This window comes from Lissotriton helveticus, chromosome 12, assembly GCF_964261635.1.
Source record: "Lissotriton helveticus chromosome 12, aLisHel1.1, whole genome shotgun sequence".
NCBI lineage: Eukaryota > Metazoa > Chordata > Amphibia > Caudata > Salamandridae > Lissotriton > Lissotriton helveticus.
Window position 1 is genome coordinate 694,895,784 of NC_136073.1, and position 24,609 is coordinate 694,920,392.

Sequence of the window (24,609 nt, forward strand, 5' to 3'; positions counted from 1 at the left end):
TGACTTGCAGTTGAGCAATTTAGTGCAGGGGTGTATGCTTAGCTCAAAGCCATACAAGGATATTCCCATCCCAATTATCTTTGACTACCTTTAACTCTATCTTTCTAGTGCAGATGTTTGGTACCAGCGATTTTCCAGGGAGGAGCTTTCTAGTAACTGATGACATTCCTGCAAATGTTTTGCAACGTTGGAGGAAGTGATGCTAATCCCCTGATGAAGTGCATTTCTCACGGGACTAATCAATATTTCTGTGTAATAAGATCTTAGGAGTCTGATTATCCCTAGGCTGATTTGAGTCTCTTCGATGTGGTTCTAAGGCTGAAGGACGTCAATGCACTATTGCTACAACTTTATCTGGCTTTATCACCAGCAGTATTTCAGGACCACAAATCTTGCAACAGTACTCACAAGTTTATGGGCCAACACAATACACAACACAATAACCTTCTGAAAAGCATTTTGAATGCCCCAGACAGGTGTGCTGCTCATCACAACATCACCAACACGTGATGCTGAAAGAAGTATCATGCCTGTTTAAAGTCCCTAACGCCAAAATATGCCAAGCAGCATTCAGCATTTTGGTTGACTCTATAGTGATACAAATCCGACTTTTTATTCAATTAAACTATACACAACATGCATATACTTAAGCAAGCTTCCTTTTTGACAGAAAACAAATAAACCTATCAAAATAAAAAATAAGAAAAACTAAAATAGAAAAGATCGCTTCTAGGACTAGGGGAAAGAAACAGGAGTGAAAAACAAATAAGATGCAGCGCATCACTAATTATTTCAGGATTCAAAAGCTTTGAAGTTATCTTTGAGTTAAGGATGAAAACAAAATCGGAGGCTCCTATGAGGATAGGGCATTTAAGAGGCCAGTGCCATCATAATAGCTCAGAGAGCTGCAAGAACCTAAACCATAAGTTTTGTTCTGATTTCCTGAGGTAGACGAGACACAAAAAGGTCCGCTTACACAGGGAATTGCTTGCATAATTACAGGACAGCTGTATTAAATCCCTCGTGTGTAATGGGCCATGGAACATAAGCAGATAATTTGTGTCTAAATTCACTTTCCCTTAATGCAAACATTGTTTAAATGCTTTTCACTGGTAGAGCAGATGAGCCATATTAAAGCCCTGATAGAGCTCGGAGGAGAACGAAACGTGCCCCATGATTTAGTGAGAAACATCCAAAGCAATTGAAGAACTGACATTAAATTGCTATGGTCATTAACAATGTACTTAAAATGTCTGTATTAGCATATCTTAATCGGTTTTGAAGTGGCATTTAAGTGCATTTATAATAAGTGCACTCTATTAGCACACACCAACACCTTGTGACAGGAGGTCATTGCCAGACATGCACTATATATACATGAGGAACCATTAACCTTGCGAGGTGCCTCTTGATGCTTATTGGCGTGAGGGTACCAGACCACTGTTGCACAGTATTGTCTTCCCAAAAAAGTAGGTGACAATGCAGAGCAATTATGCAGCTAAGAGCAGAGTGGTGAGATGGCAAAACAAAGGGACACTAAATAAGGACTCGGAGATGGAATGATGAAAGAATTCATAAGAAAGTAATGAAGAGCATCCTGTGGACATCAAGTTCCCCCTTTCATGGTACAGAATTTCAGAACCAACATCTATATATAGAGGACTTCACACTGATTTCCAAAAACTCCACCGTAAAGAGCAGGTTTCTCTAATCCTGTGGGACTCTCAATACCAAATCCAACTGACCCAACTTACATCCTTGGAAGTCTTCCAATCTTCTTTCCACCACTGGTGGACCTTCCCAACAAACTATATATCATCTCAACACCATGTGAGGTATGGGGTATCTCAGCTTGCACTTATCAAGAGTACTCACCATCTTTGCTAGAAATCGTGCTGGGATGCATGATTGATTAGACAACAAAAGGGTCCTGGAAACATCAGTTAAAACCGGAACACCACCGAAATCCACTTCTTCGGGAGAAATGTGCACAACAGGGCCTTCTCCGGTGCACATCATGCACACCTCCTGTTCCAAAAAGAAAAAACTTTTGAAAATCAAAGATCAAAGTCTGCCCTGGGCTGCCCTACTTATAAACAGGTTAAACGCTCAAATAAAGTAGATGTGATCCTGAACATAACAGGTTATTGTGAAGGTCATCAGGTAGAAAACAGACGTTTTGTGATCATCACAACACTTCTTGTTCTGAATGTTAGGCAACGACTTCTAGCATTAATCGATGTGCAGCTTTACCTTGCTGTGTACTAGGGATACCAAATACAATCACACTTTGGCATTTCTATGATGTATATATAAATGTATCCCCCATGAGGTCTGGAAAAATAGACATACATTTGAGAAGTGTGATGGCTATAAAATATGTTTAGGGGGAAACTGAATGAAATATCTGTGAAAATGGAACCTATAAGTTTACATGTTGTACCTTTAAGTGCTTTGTTTTGTAGAACACATTGTTAACATGGGAAAATAGGTGTTTTGTTTGACTTGTATGGGAGTGAGGACCTTTGTGCCTAGTTTGTAATGTGTACTATGTAGTGGGGAGCATAAACAAGGATGGGGCAGGAAGTGAGGGATAGTTTTGTGTGCCGCATGTACAAACCCATATAACTTGTAGTTTAGGAGTTATTTGGGACAAAGACAAAGAGGGAGATGCAGTGTTGTCACTCCACAGCATTTTCAGGTCTCATCATTCCTATCCCTGGTATGAGCTTTAACAACAAGCAGCAAAGCAATTACAATTTTTTTAGATTGCCACAAGCACAGCAGAACAAGCAGAAAGCAAAGCAACCCAAAAGGCAACACAAGAACCAAAAGCTAGATGAAACCAGCCTCCAACAGAGAATGTGTTTCACACAAAGAACTAGTAACAAACTCTGCACACCTTGGTCGAAAGGATCACAGCCCAGTTCGAAAACGAAAGGACTTGCCACTTCTTTTCCACATGAGTTAAAGAAACCACATCTTCCCAAGAGAGTTAAAGCTCTTGAGAGTGTTTGACATCTAGGGTGTGGCCAGCCTATAAAAGCATCACCTACGACATGATGTACGCTCACCTCCCAAGAACTTCAGCTGAGGGGCGCCGCGCTTCCTGCCCTTTCAGCAACACAAAACAGAGGTTTTTGCAGATGGATATGCTGGACTATCCAGTCACGCAGCACTGGTGAAAAGAGGCCCTAGTTTAAAAAGCTAATTCCCAGTACTACAAGGAAAGGTTATGACGGAAGTGTACATTGTTAAGACTAAGTTTTTATGTCTAATCTGTTAAACATTGTACTTAGGTAGATTTCATGCATAGGTATTGTGTTTTAAATTGTTTTATGTGTATATCCTTCCTTAAGTCTACTATGAAGTGGTAGAGGTTTTTTTAAATGTATGAATTTAGCCGTTTTTTAACCCCTTGCATGCTGGTGACGATCCCCAGCCGTCACGCTCCGCAGTGCTCGTGTGCGGATGACGGCTGGGGTTCGTCACGGCCCCGCCCTGTTCGTTTGTTTACCGCACAGTGGCGGAAACGGGCCAGCATCGAAGGGGTTAATCATAATACTTTGTATACAAACAAATAATAAATATTATTGTTTATGATGTTTTAACTCTTTGGTTAGTTTCCCTTTATATATGGTTCTCATGGTGTAAGTATGAGTATGAAAGACATTTGAATGTTGGAGCTGTAAAAATCATGGTCCGGTCCTCATAGGATTTACCTCAAGGGATCCTCTCTCTGTCAGGATCCGAAGCCTTGCTTAGCGTGCCTGCCTAATATTGGGACTACGAGTCCCAGAAGTCTTAGCGGCAGGGAGGCGGGACCTATAAAGATACAGCGGAAATGGAGATCGGGTTGCATCGGATTTGTGATTGTTTTTGGTTCTGTGAGCGGAGCGGATGCCCGTTGGTTTACAGTCCCGTGTTGCTTCGCTGTACTAGCGCGAAGACACGGTTTACTTTGCAGGACCCGTATCAGGGTCGGACCTGGAGGTAGTCGGAGAGGCGTGATGGCTGTTGCGCCTGGGAGGTGGTGGTTCTTCGCTGGGTGGCTTTCGCGAAGACACAGCTCCCAACATTCCCATCGGTGGTAGGGAAAACGCTGTGGTGCTTCGCTGTGTCCTACGCGAAGACACAGCCTTCCTTGGAACTTTGGTGACCGCGGTGGAGCGGGTCGTCGGGATTCCCGTTGAGACGCTGTGGTGCTTCGCAAGACTTTGCGCGAAGACACAGGCTCCGTGTGGTCCTTCGAGTTGTGGGAGAGTTTCTCTCGAGGAGGAGCGTTTCAGAACTTAATGAAGAGAGTGAAGCCAGGCCGAAGACGGCTGTAATGCCAGAAACGGGTCCCCGGAAGCTTGTTTCCTTCCCAGTGTAAGAATTGGCTTTTGTAGTTTGGTTTGCCCTGTTCCCATCATGCACTGGGACAGGAACAGACTAATTTGCATACAGCCAGGTTCTGAAACTGGGATGGTGCAGTGAGTGTTCACCTTGTACTGAGGAGCCCATCATTTTGTTGACTCCGGTGTTATAGGGGTAAGGCGAGCAGGTTCTCTTCTCCTGGAGCCTCCTCGGTTTTTTTTTTTATTTCCTTTTTATTTTCTGTTTTCTGGTTACCGGACATTGGATATGCACTTCAGATACTTAAGTTGGCTTCTGTGACTGTAACAGAACAGAAGAGGTTTTGGGTTGTTCGCTAAGAGACTTTGGATTCGCACATTCCTGACGTTTTCCTTGAGGTCCTCAGAGTGTGTGCCATAGGTGGGTACATGTAACTGCTTGCCGAGTAGAGAGTCCACGAGGAGCTATAGGGGGAATAACATTGTGTTTATGTTCCCTTAGGAACACTCCGGGGGCGACACGCCGGAGGAGAGTGTCAGACGACAGGGAGGTCCTTCCCGCGAGTCCTCTTAGCAAGGTAGGAGCATTATCGTATCAGTTGTTAGAAGTAGCTAGGTGCCCAGGAGTGGTATTGATGGGCTCTTTCTTTGTTTTCCAGATTGGTAACCCCCCCCCGGCCGCACCATTCCGGCCCTTCACATTTTCCCTCGCCAGATCACTCCTAAGCTTGGGGTACTTAAACCAACCTAGCTTGGGGAGATCTGGAGGTGGACCCATTGAGCATCGCCCGGATCCTGAAGAGCGTGGGAACCTGACACTCTCCTTTCACTGTTAAAGTGCCCTACTCCCTTGTAAATGTGAAGGGGCCCCTCTTATTGCTTAATTCCAGCCTATCAGACAAGCTCCAAAGAAACAGTAGAAGAAAAATGACAACCAAAATCCTGATCCTAGCATATGACAATCAAAGTGGAGTTGCAGTGAATACCCATCAGATCAGCCAGAAAGGTTACACAAAGTTTATTGGTTATATCCTTTTCTGGACGCACCCTATATCCTTAAACATTGTTGATTTGAGCATTGTGGATCGTAAAAGGTTCGATTTCAGCATTGTAGATTTATATCTGAGCACTACCAATTTGCACAGTAGAATTTCTGTAGACTATCAGCAGTATGTACTGAGCACAATCCTGCGAGGGGTGAACTAACCCATCAGGGATTCATAGTGAGATGGAGGAATCCTTCCAATAGAGATTGATGATAAAGAGGACTGTAGATTGAAGAGGAGATAACGCAACTGTCCCTTAGGTAAGATAGGTCTCAGCAGAGAGGTGTTAGCGGTATGTGCTGAAAGGGCAGAAGATAGTATGAAATATACTAAACTGAGAAATGCATGGTCTAGGTTTAGAAGAAGCTCGCACAGAAGGACCAAAAGAAAGTACTGTAGCGGAGTAGTCACACAGGAGTAGGTTTAAGCACGTGCAACATGAGAAAGCCTGCTAATTAGGTTGAAAGGCTTAGTAGAAACTGGAACCCTATGTTTATTTTGTAGGTTACAGCAACAGGAACCAAGAGGCTGCACAAGCATTGGCAGACAAAACCACATCCGCTGCAATACCGGCATGTGCCTTTCTTCTCTTCACATTCCCTACGATTCCTTCCATGTCCCAATTTGAGGTGTCTGCAAAATGTGAAGAATGACCCCAACTCATTGAACCCCGATGGTGGATGTTAAAGTGTTTAATGTGATACATACTGCAGTAGTGATTTAGCACTCAGGTCTTGATTGTTTTTCTGAATTTGACATATATGTTAATAATTCGTATTCTCCATACGGAGCATGAGCCTTAGTGTGCTTATTTATATCGAAAAAGAGCTCTTCCAATGCATTTTTTTTTTAACATTGGGGTATTATCAGGAGAGGAGCCACTCTCAATCGGAAGTTTCTCCTTTCACTGTACATTTTGAATAGAGATTCTAGGAAAACGATTTAAACCACCTGTGTGAACTGTCTGGAAACGAGAGTTGTGGCAGGGACAATGTTATTTTCTGCTCAGGTTTATGACTTTTAAGGCAGCAGCATTCTGCCTGTTGTGTGGCCATCAGATTAAGGGTCTTGACATTTTGATGCAGAACCCACTGATGTAACCAACATGAGACCTCTAGGGCTTGTGATTACTGTTTCCTAAATCACTAGACTTGGCAATTATTGTTAAATCACCTAGAATATCATTCTGATCACTTGATTGACTTAGATTTGGAGTGATAAATTGTAATAATCCATTATCACCCTGAGGTTTTTCACCTCGTATTATCATCATTATGCTTTCGTATATCATTCAAAACCCTAGGACAATCGCAAGGTCAAAGTGGTTGGAAGTAGTCCAGTCTCCAGAAGCCAAATGGATATAGGTTCTTAATTTTGCTATGATTCACAGGTTAGCATTTCCATTTTGGAGGAGTTTGATTTAAAATGGTTTTTACCATTCACTGCTCAACTGCCAAGAGGCATTCACCAAGTCCAAAGGTGTGGTGTCATTTTTTTGAGTTTTAAGCTGGTCCAGGAGTTCAAATATTTCATAATGTCAGGGAGAGAGGAAAGGAATATATCAAAAATCATCTGGGTGATTATAGAGCACTAGCGGACACTCATCCAGCACCTGGATGTTGAATAGCTGAGCCTCAGAATGTGTGTGCAGATGGCATCACAACACTTTGCTGAACAACAACAACATTTTCTGCTGAAGGTTGCCAAAAAAGAACTGGAGGTCAAAACCCTCACAGAGTATACCATTTTAAGTAGGGTTCTCTCCAGGTAAGGTTATGCAACACGTCTTGTCACTTTACCCTGGGGATATTTAACAGTAGAACTGTCTGGAAGTCCCTCACTAACATTCACATCTCTGGCGGTCCCTCACTAACATTCACATCTCTTCAAGTTGTTCAAGCGTTTCCAGATATGTAGGTCAGATAATAATGCCATTTCTCAATAAATCAATTCTTTACCCTTTTTCATAGTCTTGACCTACCAAAATAGGGTCTATAGGGTGATCATCTTCTTCCAGCTTGTAAAAGTGGTGGCTGTTCTCCACACTCATGCCACAGCTTCAGTGAGGAGAGGGAGTCTAGTTAGAGTATTCCCTCGATTGTGGTATGGAAGCAGACCTGGCCACTTATGGACTATCTGTCTAACCTTAATGAGGGGGGATAGTTGAGGTGTTATGGTCTAGTAGCCGACTGAACAACTAGGAGGTAAAGATGTATGTTCCTATAGCAGGGGACGGACATCTTCCCTGTAATAATCAATTCATGCATAACATTTCTGTGAGCACCCCCATTACAGATCAGTGACTTATGTAAGGCACAGGTTTTCTGAAAAAAAATCCTCTGGTGGAAACTGGTTTGCTCTGCAATACATAAAAGAATTTACAAAATGTGACCACTTTGGGAAAAGGTCTCGTCCAAGGAGGGAACGCTGGAGTTTCTTCAAGAAAGCCTGTGAGCAGAGCACTTAAATGAAGGTCATATAACCTATTACAATCTAGAATTAATGTTATTCCTAAATACATGAATTTTTCCCAATATTACAAAAAGGGAACGGCACAGATCATATGATGATCTTCCTTTGAGCAGAAATATTACCCAGGACCAATTAATTCTTAAAACCTGAACAAACCATACATTCTAAAGATGTGAAGAATGTTTTCGAACATGTTTTCAGAGTCTACTATAAGAAGACATCTATCACCAGCATATTGTGAAATCCTTTTGTTGGTTTTTCAACAAAATATCATATTGTGAATATCAGGAGCCAGAAATATCCTGATGCAAAAATATCGTTGACAAGAATATCATTTTTTTAGGTAATATTGTTTTAAATAATCTCGATGTTTTTAAACTTGTTTTCAGTATTATAGAAGTTAAAATATTCTCTTTTAATTATTTTAATATGTTTTATTTGCTATGTTAATTTTATGTTACTAATATCTGATAGCGACTTCTAGCTACAGATTCTTTACCTTTGAATTTCTCAGGTGTCAGAGTGGATCCGGAATTTGTTTGCGTGCCGTCAGGTGGCGTGTGACGCTGGGGTCACCTATACAGATGCAACAAAGGTGGGTGTATCAGTTCCTTTCTTTTTGGGAGGTTCTACCTTGTTGGATGTTTATTTTGAAGAGGTTTAAGGCCTGGGAGACAAATGGGGGGGTCTTTGGACCCTTTATAAAAACCAGTTGCGAGGTCCGTGAAGTTCTGAGCCACCTCTCTCCATGGTTTCTCAGAGTAGTCAACAGTGCCTTCTTCAAGATGGTCCAGAAACTGACGTCGGTGTGCCCTCTGAAAACTGGCAACATCCTTAAATGATCACGATTTCCTGCTTTCTTAGGAAAAAGCTTACCATGTTGATGTCCATTCCAGGGAAGTGTAGCAGAGTGAGCGACCGGAGAGGAGCAGGAGCTTAGTGGAGCAAAGAGCAAGGAGGAAGAAGCAGAGGTGGCTGAGGCAGTGCGCCTGTTCCGTCCATGCTGTCTGTGGTAGCGTGGTGGCTTGAAGCCGTCTCTGTTGCTGACTGCAACAAAACCACAAAAAAAACACCCCCAAAAAAAGAGAGAAAAAAGTGGATGGAGCTCAGCATGGATTGGGAGCAGCTTCGTTTTCCCGTTGCGTGGAGGGTGAAACTAAGTGGCTGGAACAGCGGGGTGTGACAAGGACCACAGAGTCCTTGCGACCATGCCCACCTGCCTGCTAGTCTGTTCGCCTGCCGCCTACTATTGATTGATTGCAGTTCCCCCATCAACATCATCAATATTACTCAGCAACCCATACTACCTAGACTGGAGCAAGGAGAACTGGCTGGGATAAAATGCAACAATGACAAGTCCTGGAGGCTCAAAGACATAAATGAGGACAGGTAAGGAGGGAGCAGGCAGAGCAAGTGTCATGTTGTGGTTTTTTGCCGTTTCGGCGTCTCCCCTGCACACATACAGAATACCGCATCCTCACTTCCGCGCGGAAGTCGAGGTGCAGTCTAGTCTTCCAGAGGGACCGCCTCCCCTCCTGATGCGCTTCCGGGGGAATCCGCTTAACCACCGCGGTTCCCGCCGGATCGGCGCTTCGTATCCTGATTGACTCGTCACTGAAGCTGCCTGCTGTGAGATCCTGACTAGCAGGTATCCCGGAGGACTACTGCTGCCAGTAGCGTCCTTGCCCTTGTATTCTGTGCAGTTCGAGAACGGCTGTTCTCATCGCGCTGGAGGGCATTCTTCTGTTTGTCTATTCCGCGTCTTTTCACCAGCATTTCCTGCCTTGTATCCCCTCGCGCTGGAGCGCTGAGAGAGGGTTACAGAGGCATTTGTGCTCGCTGGTAGAACTCCCAGCGCTGTAGCGCTTCTTGGAGGGTTCTTTGTCACATACACTGGGGGGTTGGCAAATCGCGCAGGAGTGCTGTCATTGCCAATCACTCCTAGGGGTTGCATTATCACGCAGGAGCGCGATCATTGTCATATACACTGGGAATTGGCATATCGCGCAGGAGCGCTATCATTGCCACATACACTGGGGGTTGGCATATCGCGCAGGAGCGCTATCATTGCCGCATACACTGGGGGGTTAGCATATCGTGCAGGAGCGCTTTCCTTTTTGTTTCCTTTACCCGCGCAGGAGCGCTTTTCTTTCTTCTTACATAACCGCGCAGGAGCACTTACTAGGGGTATTCCACGCCGTGCTGGAGCGCATACAAAAAGGGGTTGCAGCAGGTCAACCTCCATATTGTACACCTCACAGGAACACTCATTCTAAGCCTGAGTAAGACGGCTCTAGGAGTCTGGGCACTCCATTACCAGGTAGTTGTCTTGCTGTATGTGTGTAGAGGCGTACGTTGGATAGGGAGGTGTGGGTTTTTCTTCTAACTGGGTATCCCTTTTTTCCCCACTACTAGTTGGCGTCTACGGTCCAACCCCTGCCCAGAGACGTTCCATATCTGCACCCAAAACACCAACCCATCAGTCTTGGCTCACTTCCCCTGGTTCCATCTCATCCCTGTTGGGTACATCTTTATCTTCCACGGGGTTAGGTGGGTACAGGGGCGGTAGCTCTTGTCGTCCCTGCAAGAACATTCCACAAGCAGAGGTAAGCCTTGTGGGGTACCTGACAGCAAGGTACTTGTACTATAAAGTGAATAAACAAGTAATAACGTTAATTGTTATGGATTGTCAGGGATCCACTAACTAACAATGAAGTATTAAGTACTGCAACACAGGAGGCAAGCAGCAGCGGCCGTAGAGGCTGCTGCTGAAAGAGATAGCCCCAGGCCCCCAGCATAAGCGGCCCAGTTAGTACCGGATGTGGCTTACAGGGGTGCTGGGAGTGCCCCACTTTCCCCGGGACACGAACTGTAGTTTCTTACGGTAGCTTTCCTGCAACAGCTACAGATTATCTGATATCAACCATCAACTGATAGTAGCGACCCCACAAAAACCCTACCGGTACCGCATTCAACACTGAAGTTTTATTGTCTGTTAGATGATGTTGCTGCTGGCTTTTTTTCTGACAATATTATCGTTATCTGAAGATATAGTTCCGACAAATTAAAGCATTTAACTATGCACGGTAGGACTATAAGAGCAACCGCAGATAAGGGTTAAGCCAGCAAAATGAAGCAGACAAAAAATCCGGAGCAAAACTCAGTAATATGTCTGGACGAAATAATAGATCTGGAAATATTGACAACTACCACAATTGTTCTATCAAAAAAAGGGAAACTTGCCTTATGCACAGGGAAAAAAGGGAACAAAATAACAGAATTTTAACCTTGCAATCACAGGAAGTTCATTTATTACATTCCAGAAGCACCGAAGCAAATCAACCTATGTCAAATAACATAGTATGTGAAAGGCCTAATTATAGCAATATAAGCATCGGGTGCAAAGATCCGCAGCAAGACGGGCAACCAGTTAATTCAGGCATAATACAACATCCATAATAACAATTTAATAGATTCCTTCTCAACTTTAAACCTCAGTAATTAGGTTAACTTAAATGCCACATGGCCGTACCAACAGGATCAACAGGAGCACTTAATAGGACCAGAGACGGGTGAACAACCATTAATTGAACTATCAGAAACTACATATTCCATAAATAAAGCAAATATAGTACAGCTAAATTATCCAACAGTCCCTAATGTAAACCGTGTGGACGGTAATAGGGGCCAGTGGGACGTTTCCACAACAAGTTTGACCCCTTTTCGCATGAAGTAGCATCTCTCCAGTACAAACCGAACTTATCATTGGGAAGACCAATAAGGAACCACTGGATAAGGAAGATACTGGGGGTAGAGGGGGTGCCTGCCTGTCAACCATGGATGCCATAACAACGGCAATACATAGTCAGGCGGATAATCAAGAACTACACTTGGACCTCTTAAACATCTTGGCAGTCCACATAGTGGGTATAAACAAGAAACTGCAAGCCCTAAATAATCTTATTCAGAGGGCGCAAAACCATAATTACACACAACAAGTTACATGTCAACGTGCAATTTTAGGGGATAACACTGCATATCTGCTTGAACTATTACACCTCTGTCTCAATCATAGCTATTTTCAATGGGAAGACAAGTTTTACATGCAGCTTACTGGTACATCCATGGGCTTCGCAGGGGCCCCTGCATACGCGAATACTTACATGGCCAAATTTGAAAATGATTGCATATACAAGGACAAAGAATGGTCTGAAAATCTTTTAATGTATTGCAGATATATTGACGACATCTTTGTCATGTGGGTTAACAGAAGAGAACTTCTAGAACATAAAATTTTACAGTTAAAACCCTATGATGCTCATATACAATTTACCCATACCATTAACAAATGATCCATCGCTTTCCTTGATGTCCTTGTGACTTTGGATAATTCCGACATACATACCGAGGTGTACCATAAAGAAACAGAATAAAAACAATGCATTACATTTTCGGAGTTTTCATCCCAGCAACTTAATTCATAATCTACCATATTCCCAAATTTTAGGAATGAAAAGAATTTGTTCACAAAGCACCAAGCTTGAAGAAAATATACATATCCAGAAACAAAAACATATCTCAGAGGTTACCCAGGGAAGATCTTGGAGGAAGCAGTACAAAGTATTGGTGAAAAAGATCGAGCAACATTATTAAAGAACCAACCACAACAAGCATTGGAAAGGCAATAGGTCTCGCAATAACGCGAGTCTGAACTATTAGCATTGTAAATGATAATGCCCTTTATTTTTGCGTTCTGGTTTTTGGAACATAAATAAAAGGCTTTGTCATTTACAAGGCCTATAGCTTAAATTTGCGTTAAAACGAGACCTATTGCTTTGCAATGGTGGTGGTGCTGCTGAGTTTTCTCTGAATCTGCACTCTGAATCTGCACTCTGAATCTGCACCCACAATCTGCACCCACAATCTGCACTCTGAATCTGCACTCTGAATCTGCACTCTGAATCTGCACTCTGAATCTGCTCTCTGAATCTGCACTCTGAATCTGCACTCTGAATCTGCACCCACAATCTGCACCCCACAATCTGCACCCCACAATCTGCACCCCACAATCTGCACCCACAATCTGCACCCACAATCTGCACCCACAATCTGCACCCACAATCTGCACCCACAATCTGCACCCACAATCTGCACCCACAATCTGCACCCACAATCTGCACCCACAATCTGCACCCTGAATCTGCACTCTGAATCTGCACTCTGAATCTGCACTCTGAATCTGCACTCTGAATCTGCACCCACAATCTGCACCCACAATCTGCACCCACAATCTGCACCCACAATCTGCACCCACAATGTGTGAGTGGCGTTGCGTGTGTGAGTGGCGTTGCGTGTGTGAGTGAGTGGCGTTGCGTGTGTGAGTGAGTGGCGTTGCGTGTGTGAGTGGCGTTGCGTGTGTGAGTGAGTGGCGTTGCGTGTGTGAGTGAGTGGCGTTGCGTGTGTGAGTGAGTGGCGTGTGTGAGTGAGTGGCGTTGCGTGTGTGAGTGAGTGGCGTTGCGTGTGTGAGTGAGTGGCGTTGCGTGTGTGAGTGAGTGGCGTTGCGTGTGTGAGTGGCGTTGCGTGTGTGAGTGGCGTTGCGTGTGTGAGTGGCGTTGCGTGTGTGAGTGGCGTTGCGTGTGTGAGTGGCGTTGCGTGTGTGAGTGGCGTTGCGTGTGGGAGTGGCGTTGCGTGTGGGAGTGGCGTTGCGTGTGGGAGTGGCGTTGCGTGTGTGAGTGGCGTTGCGTGTGTGAGTGGCGTTGCGTGTGTGAGTGGCGTTGCGTGTGTGAGTGGCGTTGCGCCTGTGAGTGGCGTTGCGCCTGTGAGTGGCGTTGCGTGTGTGAGTGGCGTTGCGTGTGTGAGTGGCGTTGCGTGGATGATAGTGGGCTTGCGTGGGTGTGAGTGGCGTTGCGTGTCTGTAAGTGTTGCTGTGTGGGTGAAAGTGGCACAGAGCCTTTGATGTGGCCTGGCGCAGGAGAAATGCTGCTGCTGCTAATTAAATACAAGAGTGGCCGGGAAGCGGCCGGGAAACACACGTACGGCCGGCCACATAATTAGGGGAGGAGAAGCCGCACAGCACACGCTGGGAGAAGCCCTTTGATGTGCAGTGCGGCCGCGATGCGCGCTCTGTGCTGGGGGAGGGCCATTAGCCTGAACTCGCGGCAAGATCAAACGAAGGGTGGGAGGGACATTGAGGAACAGATGGCCATGAAAGTGTATGGGCCAAAAGCGCGTGCCTGTGGCCACGTGCACTCGAAGAAAACGCCACGAAAAAAAGCGGTGGTTTCACAATCAGTTCGAGCACTTGAATTCTCGCCATTTCCCATTCCTTCGGAATGGTAAAGGCGAGACCTAAAAACTGATACAGCTGCTAGTATTTGTTTCAAAATACTTTACGAGCTCAAAGGAAATCAAGAAAATCATTAATAATAGATGGGAAATTCTCCAAAAATGAAATAGGTTTTAACGATCTCTTTAAAGAGAAACCTTTGCATGCATCCAGTTGATCAAAAAATCTAAAAGAATTGCTGATGTTTACACCATGTCAAGAGAAGACGAACTATCAGGGCACCAAGAAATGTTACAACTGTGTACATTGCAACAACGTAATTCTAGGGAATAAAATTCAACATCCATCTACAGGGAAATCCATCACGTTAAGACTTAACTCAGACTGTAATCCCAAAAATTTAATCTACAGCATTAAGTGTCCAAGCGGACTACTGTATGTCGGGAAAACAGAAAGAAAAGTTAAATTACGGATCTCTGAACATAAAAGCACGATTAGAACAGCTAATAAAACTAGTAACCTAGCATTACATTGGGCTGACGCTCATCACTCCATAGCTCAAATTAAATTCCAAGTGATAGAGATCGTAGAACCTACTCCAGGAAAAGACATTACAAGACCATTACTCCAAAGGGAGATCTATTGGATCAGGAGACTAAATACACAAGATCCTAATGGACTGAATGAAAAAATAGATATTGGATGTTTCTTATAAAATTTAGACGTTGTTTATTATCGGATATGTCATATATATCACGATTGGGACCATTGTAGACCATTATAAGCTTGTTGTAAAGGTAATTTCTTTAATTTTTTCGTGCACACTGTCCTGTAGTTTTTCTTTTATTGCACATACTTTGTTTTCCCACACGGTTCTTTTAGGAGCGATTTAGTTCGTTGAGTGCTTCCATTCCACATTTACTGGGGAGGAATGAGATTTGTACGTTTCACGCTCTTGGCAGACATGTATTTAACACCTTGTGCACGTCCCTTTACATTAACATTGATTTCAAAATGTTCCAATATAGCGTCCATTGCAGCACACCACTAGGCATTACATCCGTTGTCGAGTTTGGCTACCACTGGGTTTATTTTGGATGGCGGAGAATGCGGGAAGTTATCACACTTTGTTTGTAACCGTCGGGAATGCTCTTGAGAGATGCGGATTTGAGCTAGGTGAGGTATTGAAAGGTTGTGGTGACAGATTTGGTATATTTTAGAGATTGTTTTACGTGAGAGGCAGAGTGACATTTGTGTCGTATTTTGTTCACAGCAGATTTTGGGGCTGATTCTGATGCGGGTTGGAAATGCTTCCCGACCGAATCGGGTTGGAAATGGTTGCCGACCCACTCAGATCGGGAGAGTCCGACCGACGGAGTACGATGCATCCGGATCCTTCCCGATACGATTTGGTTGGACTCCCATTGACTCCAATGGGAGCATATGTTCCTAACCGCATCATAATTGGGCCCACGGTCGGTAAGAAATGTTCCCGATCCGATTTGGAAGGAGCAAATGCTGTTAGGAGGCCTTCCTAACCGCATCAGAATCAGGCCCTTGGTGGGAAAGCTTTCCAACCCGCATCAGAATCGGGCCCTGAGTGTACGTGATACTTGTTTGGCTCTAAGGAGGCAGTGTACCATTCGAAGACAGCAGGTTAGTGCATCCATATAGCAGTGTGAAGAAATGTTTACCGTTAGCGGTTTTGGTAGAATTTGTACCATGATGATTCTTTTATTATTTATTACAGCGAGAAGTGGAAGAATCACTTAAGTGGTTTCGCTGGTGGTCTTTGTGAGTTGATTATTGGTACATTTTGCATATAGGTGAATTGAAGCATTGTGGTATGATTTAGTAAGAACGAGCACGGTAGAGAGGGAAGTTTTGGTATTTTACTTGCACGTTTTCTTACTATTTTACACAGTGTTACTTTTCATTCGTTACTATGGATTCACAATTTCAGTGTTCTGGGTGCTTTTGACACGGGTAATTAAAAAAGATTGAGCAGCGCCTATTGGAGAGTGTTCTAACGAAAAACCTATGTCCCTGCGCTATGCAAGTGTTTGATTTGAAATTTATGTTTTAATTATTTATAGATTGAAGCCCCCGAAGAAGGGACAAGGGGCCCGAAATGCATTGGGCATGCTACATCTTTGTATCATCTGCATCGTAAAGAAGTTTCTATGTTTACAACAGATTAAAAAGTTTTTTTTTAATTACTGTATTTGTGAATAATGTTCATGATTATGTTTACATGATTCATTGATGTTTTATATATCATGTGTTGAAGTTTTAAGAACAAATTGACATAACTTGAACATTTTACGTAGTTTTGTCAGTATGACAAGCAGATATGCAGTGCTATAGTGCACAGTGGTAAAGTGCAAACACTTGAATTAAGATGGTTTCTATGTTTGACATGCAGTGACAGCATGTCTACCACTGTAGCACGCTAGACTAGTCTGATTATAATTTTGAACTAAAACACAATAAAATGAGGATTGCCCCACTCTTCCAATATATTTGAGGGGATAAGCCACAAATGCTGTCCTCAATTCTCCCAGAAATATTTTCAGGGGTAAGATCCCAGTCGGAAAAAGTACTTGCGACTAATTATGCCACAAAGGAAAAAACTGTTTGCAAGAATCAAATAAAGAACCTTGTTTTAATAGCCAAGCTGCACTCAAAACAATCAAATAGTTCGGGAAATGAGAACTTATTGAGATAAGTCCCTCAAAACAAGTAATTGAGGCAAAGTATGACTAGATAACTAACAAAACGGTATCGGAGGGCTAAAGGGACATTTAAAGACCCGTCTAAGTTCTATCCCCTTGAAGGAACAACATGAACAACAAACAAACTTAGAGGTCTAAATCAGAAACCTGATCTGAATATCTTTCAAAATACCTTCATGTCTAAAAAATACAACAAGATAAAGAAGTGGTTAACAGTTATGAACAACAGATCAGATAGTCAAGAAAAGGGCCACCTGTAATTGCTAATCAAAACCCATTATGGATTCCCATCAATAACTTGTATGGATCAATGTTTTCATTTGGTAATCCTGCCAGGCCCTTTTCTTGGCGATCTGGTCTGTTGTTCATAACTGTTAGCCAAAAAGGTATTTTGAAAGATATTCAGATCAGGTTTCTGATTTAGACCTCTAAGTTTGTTTGTTGTTCAAAGTATGACTAGAACCAATCACGAAATGATAAAAACAGAGCAAGTCATTAAAAAAAGGGAAAAGTTTAATTCGGTGGTCAGTGGAGAGGAGGATCGTCAACCTTGTAGAACCCGCGCCACATCGCAGTTGTGGTTGGGCCGTTTCATGGATACCCTGGGACTAGCGGATTGTTGGAGACAACTTCACCCTGGCCAGCTCCAGTACACCTTTTTCTCAGGGGCCCATGGTAGTTTGTCGCGACTCGATTATATTCTTATTCCAGCGGCACAGATGGTCTCCGTGAGAGAAATTAGACATCTGGCGAGGGGGATTTCGGATCATTCCCCACTATGGCTCACCATTGATGTGCGGCTGGAGTCCGGGGGTCGTGTTGCTCCTATTAATCCGTGGCATCTTCGTGACCCCAACATTAGTAAGGAAGTGGTTAAATGCATGGATTATTATTTTGCCGAGAATGAAGGGTCAGTATCCTCCCCTGTTACTCTGTGGGAGGCGTGTAAGACTGTGATCCGGGGTCAGACACTCTCTTTAAAGAAGTGGTACGGCTTGAAAACGATATCTCTGAATTGGAGGAACAGATGGAATCTGTGATTACGCCTGATAGCCTACACTCCTTGGCGCTTAAACAGTTTGAATACAGGGCTCTGGTGACTGATGCGGCTAAAGCGATGAATCGTGAACAGCAGGGACGCTTGTATGATTTGGGCGATAAGGCGGGGAAATTGCTTGCTTGGCTTGATAAGTGGGATAGAGTGAATCGTGTTGTGCCTGTTATTGAGCGAGTGGATGGTGTGCGAGTTGTGGACCCGGTCGAGATCGTTGAGGTCTTTGCCCAGCATTTTCGGACGGTGTACTCGCCGGTCTCAGACAGATCTGAGGAGGACTCGCACCTGTTGCTCCGCGATATCGCGTTGCATAGTCTCTCGGATTCGGACAGAGAGCTTATGGAGGCGGATTTTTCTACCGATGAAGTGGCGCTCGCTATCGGTGCACTTCGTTCTGGTAAGGCTTCGGGCCCGAATGGTTTACCAGTCGAGCTGTATAAGTTGTGTCCAGATAAAATGGCGCCTTACCTTCGTCGGACATTTTTGGAGTCGCGAGATCTCGGGCTTCTTCCCCGAGATCAGAGATTGGCGTCTATTGTGGTCATCCACAAAGACGGAAAGCCCCGGGAACATTGTTCGTCATATCGGCCGATCTCGCTTCTGAATGTGGAGCCTAAGTTCTTGCTAAAATTTTGGCGAACCGCGTGATCACGGTGATCGGCGAATTGGTGCACCCTGATCAATCTGGGTTTATCCCCCACCGCAACACTGCACTCAATCTTCGCCGTCTGCACGGCGTTTTGGCGAGGGCGGGGTCTCTTGCGGAACCGGCCATTTTGGTTTCCTTTGACGCCTCGATGGCCTTCGATACGGTGGAATGGCCTTATTTGTGGGCTGCCCTCGCTAAATTTGGCTTTGGTCCTAAGTTCATTGGATGGGTTAAACTGTTATATGAACAACCGCTTGCACAGGTGGTGGTTAACGGACGGGCCTCGGATCCCTTTGTCCTCGGATGTGGCACAAGACAGGGCTGCCCTTTGTCGCCTCTCCTTTTTGCGCTTGCTCTTGAACCCCTTGCCGCGTGGCTCCGCTGGGAGCCTTCGCTCAAGGGCATACGGTGGTCTCCTACCTTTGAGGATCGGGTGTCACTTTATGCTGATGATATTTTATTGTACCTCACTTCTCCCTGTAAGTCATTGGGAGTCCTGTTTGATGTCCTGAGCTCTTTTGGGAAGAATTCTGGTTTGGTTATTAACTGGACTAAATCCTGTATTTACCCGCTTGCGGGTGGACAACCTTCTCTGCCTCGCTTCTGCCCTATACCTGTCTCCAGTGGTGGTTTCAAATACTTGGGGATCTACATCTCTATGGACCCTAAAGTCCGATTTGAGCGTAATCTACTGCCTCCGCTTGCCCGACTTCGGTCGGATGTGGCGGCATGGTGTGGACTGCCTCTTTCCCCCCTGGGGAGGGCGGCCCTGTTTAAAATGATGTCTCTTCCCCGATTCTTATACGCAATCCAGAACACGCTGGACCTGGTTCCAGCTGGCTATTTTAGTGAAATCGAGGGTCTCCAGAGGAAATTGATTTGGGGCGGAAGACCGCGTATAGCGCTGGCGAAATTGACTTTGCCCTGGTATGATGGTGGGATAGCTTTACCAGATGTCAAACGTTATTATTGGGCGTCCCAGATGAGTGCTATTAATCACGCTATGTATGGCCCTGTCCCTAATCCCGCTTATGATATGGATAAGTGGCAACTCCCGGGGGGCGATTATAATAGAGCGCTTTATTCCAAGAGTGACAGGAGGTATTTGACGGGCCCCACTGCAGTGGCACTGCGTGTCTGGGGTAGTGCAACATCGGCCACGGGTTGGACTGATAAACTCACTAGGGCGACTCCTCTCTATGCAGCTGAGAGATTGGGTGGTCTGTGGTCCTCGAAGGGATTCGATAGGTGGGACCTTATCGGTATCAGCAAAGTGGGTGATCTTTGGGCCACCACTAGAGTCAAAACTTTTGACGAGTTACAACGGGAATATAAGCTTAGTGATAGGGAATATTTTCAGTACCTTCAGATCCGCCATGCGCTCGATTCAGTTTTCCCTGCTGGCACCTCGATCCCTGAGTCTTCTCCCTTGGAGGATAGAGTGCTTGATGGACATGTCCCCGACAGCACTATCTCCCTCATATACAAAAAACGTATTAATGTCCGTTCGGACCTTCTTATACAGCTGCGTGAGGCATGGACTGGTGACGGGCTGGAGCTCGACGATGAGGACTGGCAGGCTGCAGTCTCCTCCCCAAAGGAAGTTGCTATTCCGGCGCGTCTCCGACTGGTGCAGCTAAAGATTCTTCATCGCACCTATGTCACGGGTCCACGATTGATGCATATGGGTTATTCGATGGATGGGCTATGTCGGCGTGGATGTGGTTTGCTTGCTACTTTCCTCCATATTATATGGGAGTGCCCGGAGGTAGTGGTTTTTTGGACTCGAGTGCATGAGGTGATGGGAGAGGTGACGGGCGTCGGGCTACTTCCTGAGGCCCGGCGCTGCTTGCTGAATGTTTGGAAACCGAATGACTGCACCGTTGCCCAGACTCAGTGGGTCACACTGGGAAATATTATTGCTAAACGAGATATTGCTCAACTCTGGGGGTCTCATAGGGCACCACTGGTCTCGACCTGGGAGGAGAACATGGACTGGTGCATGTTTAGGGAAAAAATTGTATACGTCTCCCGGGGTAGGCCTAAGAAGTGGGGTAGGATTTGGGGTCAGTGGAATTCGCATCGTGGTGGGATTTGTGACCCTCCTTTTGTAGAGTCCCATGATGATACAGGTTATCCCTGATTGTACGTTCCAGTATTTTTGACTTTTTGTTCAATGTACACTGTTGCTCGCTCTTGGTCCCCGCACCCCACCTCCATGTATTCCTGATGCTTGCTTTTCGTTGTCCCCCTCATGTCACATGTAGCAGCCCTTATATTGGTAAATTTGCCTCGTTTCTTTTTCTTTTGGGTTTTCTTTTTTGTTCTTTGTGTGTTATAAAATGGAAACCTTTTATTCCTCCTCATTTACCAGACGCTCCTAACCACGTCATGCTTTTCCGCTGCCGGACCCTCGGGTTGTCGGCTGATGAGCTGTGTACTGCTTTATTTTTACTGTTTCGTATTACTGACCGGCCTTGGTGGTTGTAGGTCTGTATATGTCCTTATTTTGCAAATAAAGGTTTTTAAAAAAAAAAAGGGAAAAGAAAAGGGAAAGGAAAGCATGAAAAAAGGGAAAATAGTGGCACAAAAATCCATCCTGCAATTGTTCTCGAAAAATAATTCATCGGACTTAGACCCTGAGAAAATTAAGGTAACAGAAGTAGACTTAAAGGATGTTACGAGGGAGATTACTAAGAACACTAAACAAGGGAAATTGGGACTAGAAAGGCTCCAGAACGAGCAAGTGGGGTATGAGTGGGATGCAGGATGAAAGCATCCCTAGGAATGACTTGTACATTCGTACTGAAACATACTCTTTTTGACATAAGTTGAGGGCCATCTTGCAAATCTTGAGATGTCTTTCTTTTGAGACAAAGGCTTTGGTGAGGCGAGTGTCTACTGTTGCCCCCAAAAACAATATCCTTTGTGACGGAACAAGATGGGATTTCTCGAAATTGATTGAAAGTCCCAGAGACTGAAAGAGCGAGAGGCATCTTTGGACATGTACTCTTGCTGCTCCTAGAGAACTGGCCTTGATAAGGCAATTGTCTAAATACGGGAAGATTTGAATGCCTTCCAAGCGAAGATCTGGCGCCACTGGGGCTAATACCTTCGTGAATACTCGGGCGGTGAACGAAGCCCAAATGGGAGAACCTTGAATAGAAAGTCCCTGCCAGCCACTCTGAACCTCATGAATTTCCTATGCCTGGGGAGAATGGGCACATGAAAGAAGGCATCTTGAAGATCTAGGGTAGCCATGTGATCGCCTTGGAAAAAAAGCTGGAGGATTTCTTGAAGTGTTAACATCCGGAAGGACATCTTCTTGAGGTATTTGTTGAGGGCGCGTAGGTCGAGAATGGGGCGCCACCCTCCTGTTTTCTTTCGTATGAGGAAGGACCTCGAATAGAAACCTCTTCCTCTTTGTAATTGAGGAACCTTCTCGATTGCACCTTTCCAAATCATTATATTTATTTGGGACATAAGCTGCTTGAGGTGAGCTGGTGGTGGACCTTTTGGAGGTGAATGTGGAGTGATTTTTACAAATTCTAAAGCGTGTCCTCTGGCTACTACATCCAGGACCTACTTGTCCGTAGTAATCTTGGACCAATTTGATAAGTAATGGCATATTCTTCCTCCAACTTTTGACCTTGGTACTGGCAGCGGTGGCGGGAGGTGGCAGTTCTCATTGCCTTTTAGCAGAATCTTGTCCCCGATAAGAGGATTTTCTTTTTACTTGCGAAAAGTTGTTGCTTCGCTGCCCGTATGTCTGTTGTTTATACGGTTGATATCGCTGATTACCTTGCGATGAATGGTACGAGCGCTGCTGAGAATATCCTCCTCTATTTGAATAGGACCCAGGTCCTTTGGTGCCACGAAAGAACGATTTGCGAAATTGCAGGTTTCCCAGCGACTGAATCTTCTGCAACCATAGTATAAGACGACCTTCTCCGTCTCTGAGGATCTTCTGAGGAAAGGTCCTGCAGATCTAACAATCCTTTACCTCATGGTCAGGATATAGGCAATAAATGCACTTTTTGTGGGGATCTTCTTTAAAAAGCCTAAGCTTCCCACAAGACTCACATAGTCTGAAGAGAGATTTTGAAGGAGACATTCCAAAAATAGGAGAAAAAACAGTCAGGTTGAGAAGCACTGAGCAGAGCTCAGGGAGACTCCCTTTCACACGACGTGCGGTAGAAATTCTGAGAGCCTGAGTCTCTGGGGAGAGCATTCTAGTGGGTGCTGACGCCTGATTGGCTGTAGTTTGGTCTATACAAAATGACTAGGATAGTCATGAGTGTGGAAGTTTTTTACATTGTAGCTTAGGGCTATTTTACTTCCTGGTTGGTATTACCAAGGGTTTTGGTTTTCTTATATACAAATTATTGCTTTTTTATGTACCGTGGTACTCCCACTCCGACGACGGGGAATGATTCAGGCATGTGAATCATGAAAGACACCCCAATACTGGAGAACTAAATTTCCATTGAAACCCCAATGGTTGAAACACATGCAAGGACCTAAAACAGGAGGGGGTAGTATAAGGAACCCTTGGAACAATAAGGATCTATGGAGGGGCAAATCTTAAAAAAACACAAGAAGCAAGACTTGTGGCACAGGAGCAAAGACAGGGAAAGAGACCCAATATTATCCTGCTACAAAAACTAAAAATTAAATATAAGAAAAGTTGCTGGGAAGAAAAAAGAAGATATTCCAAAGATCTATGGGACAAACTTCTTAAGTCCAGTGAACAAAAAAATAGTAAAACATTCTGGCAAAGAGTTATTGGCTTGGTATTTGGAAAGGAAAGGCAAGATAATGCAGTATTTGATGCAACATCTTGGGAAGCCCACATACTTACCATGTACTCAGTGCAGGAAACAATGAACAACAATGGCATACTGTTGACCCAAGCAATTGGTAAATCTACCCAGGAAATTCAAGAAAGCAAAGAGGAAATAAATTCTCATATAAGGGAAGATCAAATGACCCTATTGGGCAATGTAGAACATCCTAAAGGAATAATAAAAAGATTCAAACTTGAGGGAGCACCAGGCCCAAATGGTATCGCAAACACCAAATTTAAAGCAGACGTAGATTATTGGGCTCAATATTTACCACCAATGTTCAATTATCTTTTTTATACAAATCAGATACCGGAGTCTTGGAAAGGTAATATTATCCATCCCAAATGGTAATTCAGCAATACCCCTCAATTACAGGCTTACAGCATTAAATGATTTTGAGGCAAAACTCTACGCATCCTGTTTATTGGAACATCTAAAAACATTGGTAGAAGAAAAACAACAAATACTAAAATTCCAGACTGGCTTTAGAGTAGGAATGGGGACACTAAGCAACCTTACAGCATTAACTTTACTAAAAGAGGAGAAACATTAAAAAACATGTTTGTTTGCATGTTTTATTGATCATAAATCTGCCTTCGACCGTGTGCCTAGAGGTAGTTTATGAAAAAAAACCTGAAAGAATGGGGAGCTCCAGGAGAACTATTTAGGACATTTGTAAAACTATACACGCAAACATGTGCACAAGTTAAAATAGTGGATGGAAGTCATGTAACATCCAAAATTAAGACACATAAAGGTCCTAAACAAGGATGTGCTTTGGCCCCAAGACTGTTTAATTTATATCTATCAGATCTGCCCGACGCCTTGGATTTGGAAAACAGCCATCAACCAATCCTTGCAGCACAGAAATTGGGCTGTCTACAATATGCGTACGATATAGTCCTACTAAGTAAAATACCAATAGGTCTACAACGGAGGATGAATGCCCTTAACAAGTACATGGTAAATAAAGAGCTAGATCTGAATCTAAGCAAAACCAAAGGGATTCGGTTGGTTGACTTTAAGTTTAAAAATTATGCGCAGTGGTTGGAAGGAAAAAAACTGGAGAACGTACGCTCATAAATATCTGGGGTTCATTATGGATAAGCAAATGTCGGGTAAACCCCACTTGTTATCTATTCAGGCCAAGGCACAATCATACGGACTCACAGTTGGAGGACCA

The 24,609-nt window shown here is 44.2% G+C and overlaps 1 protein-coding gene across 2 annotated transcripts in view; it reads right to left on the reverse strand.

Moving 5' to 3' along the window:
• Positions 1-24,609, reverse strand: part of HYDIN (HYDIN axonemal central pair apparatus protein) — a 3,619,565-nt gene that overhangs the window by 2,825,052 nt on the left and 769,904 nt on the right. For both annotated transcript variants that reach the window (XM_078670948.1, XM_078670947.1), the window contains exon 18: positions 1,876-2,028. In XM_078670948.1, the coding sequence (XP_078527074.1) occupies positions 1,876-2,028 (153 nt within the window). The remainder of the gene's footprint in view (positions 1-1,875; positions 2,029-24,609) is intronic.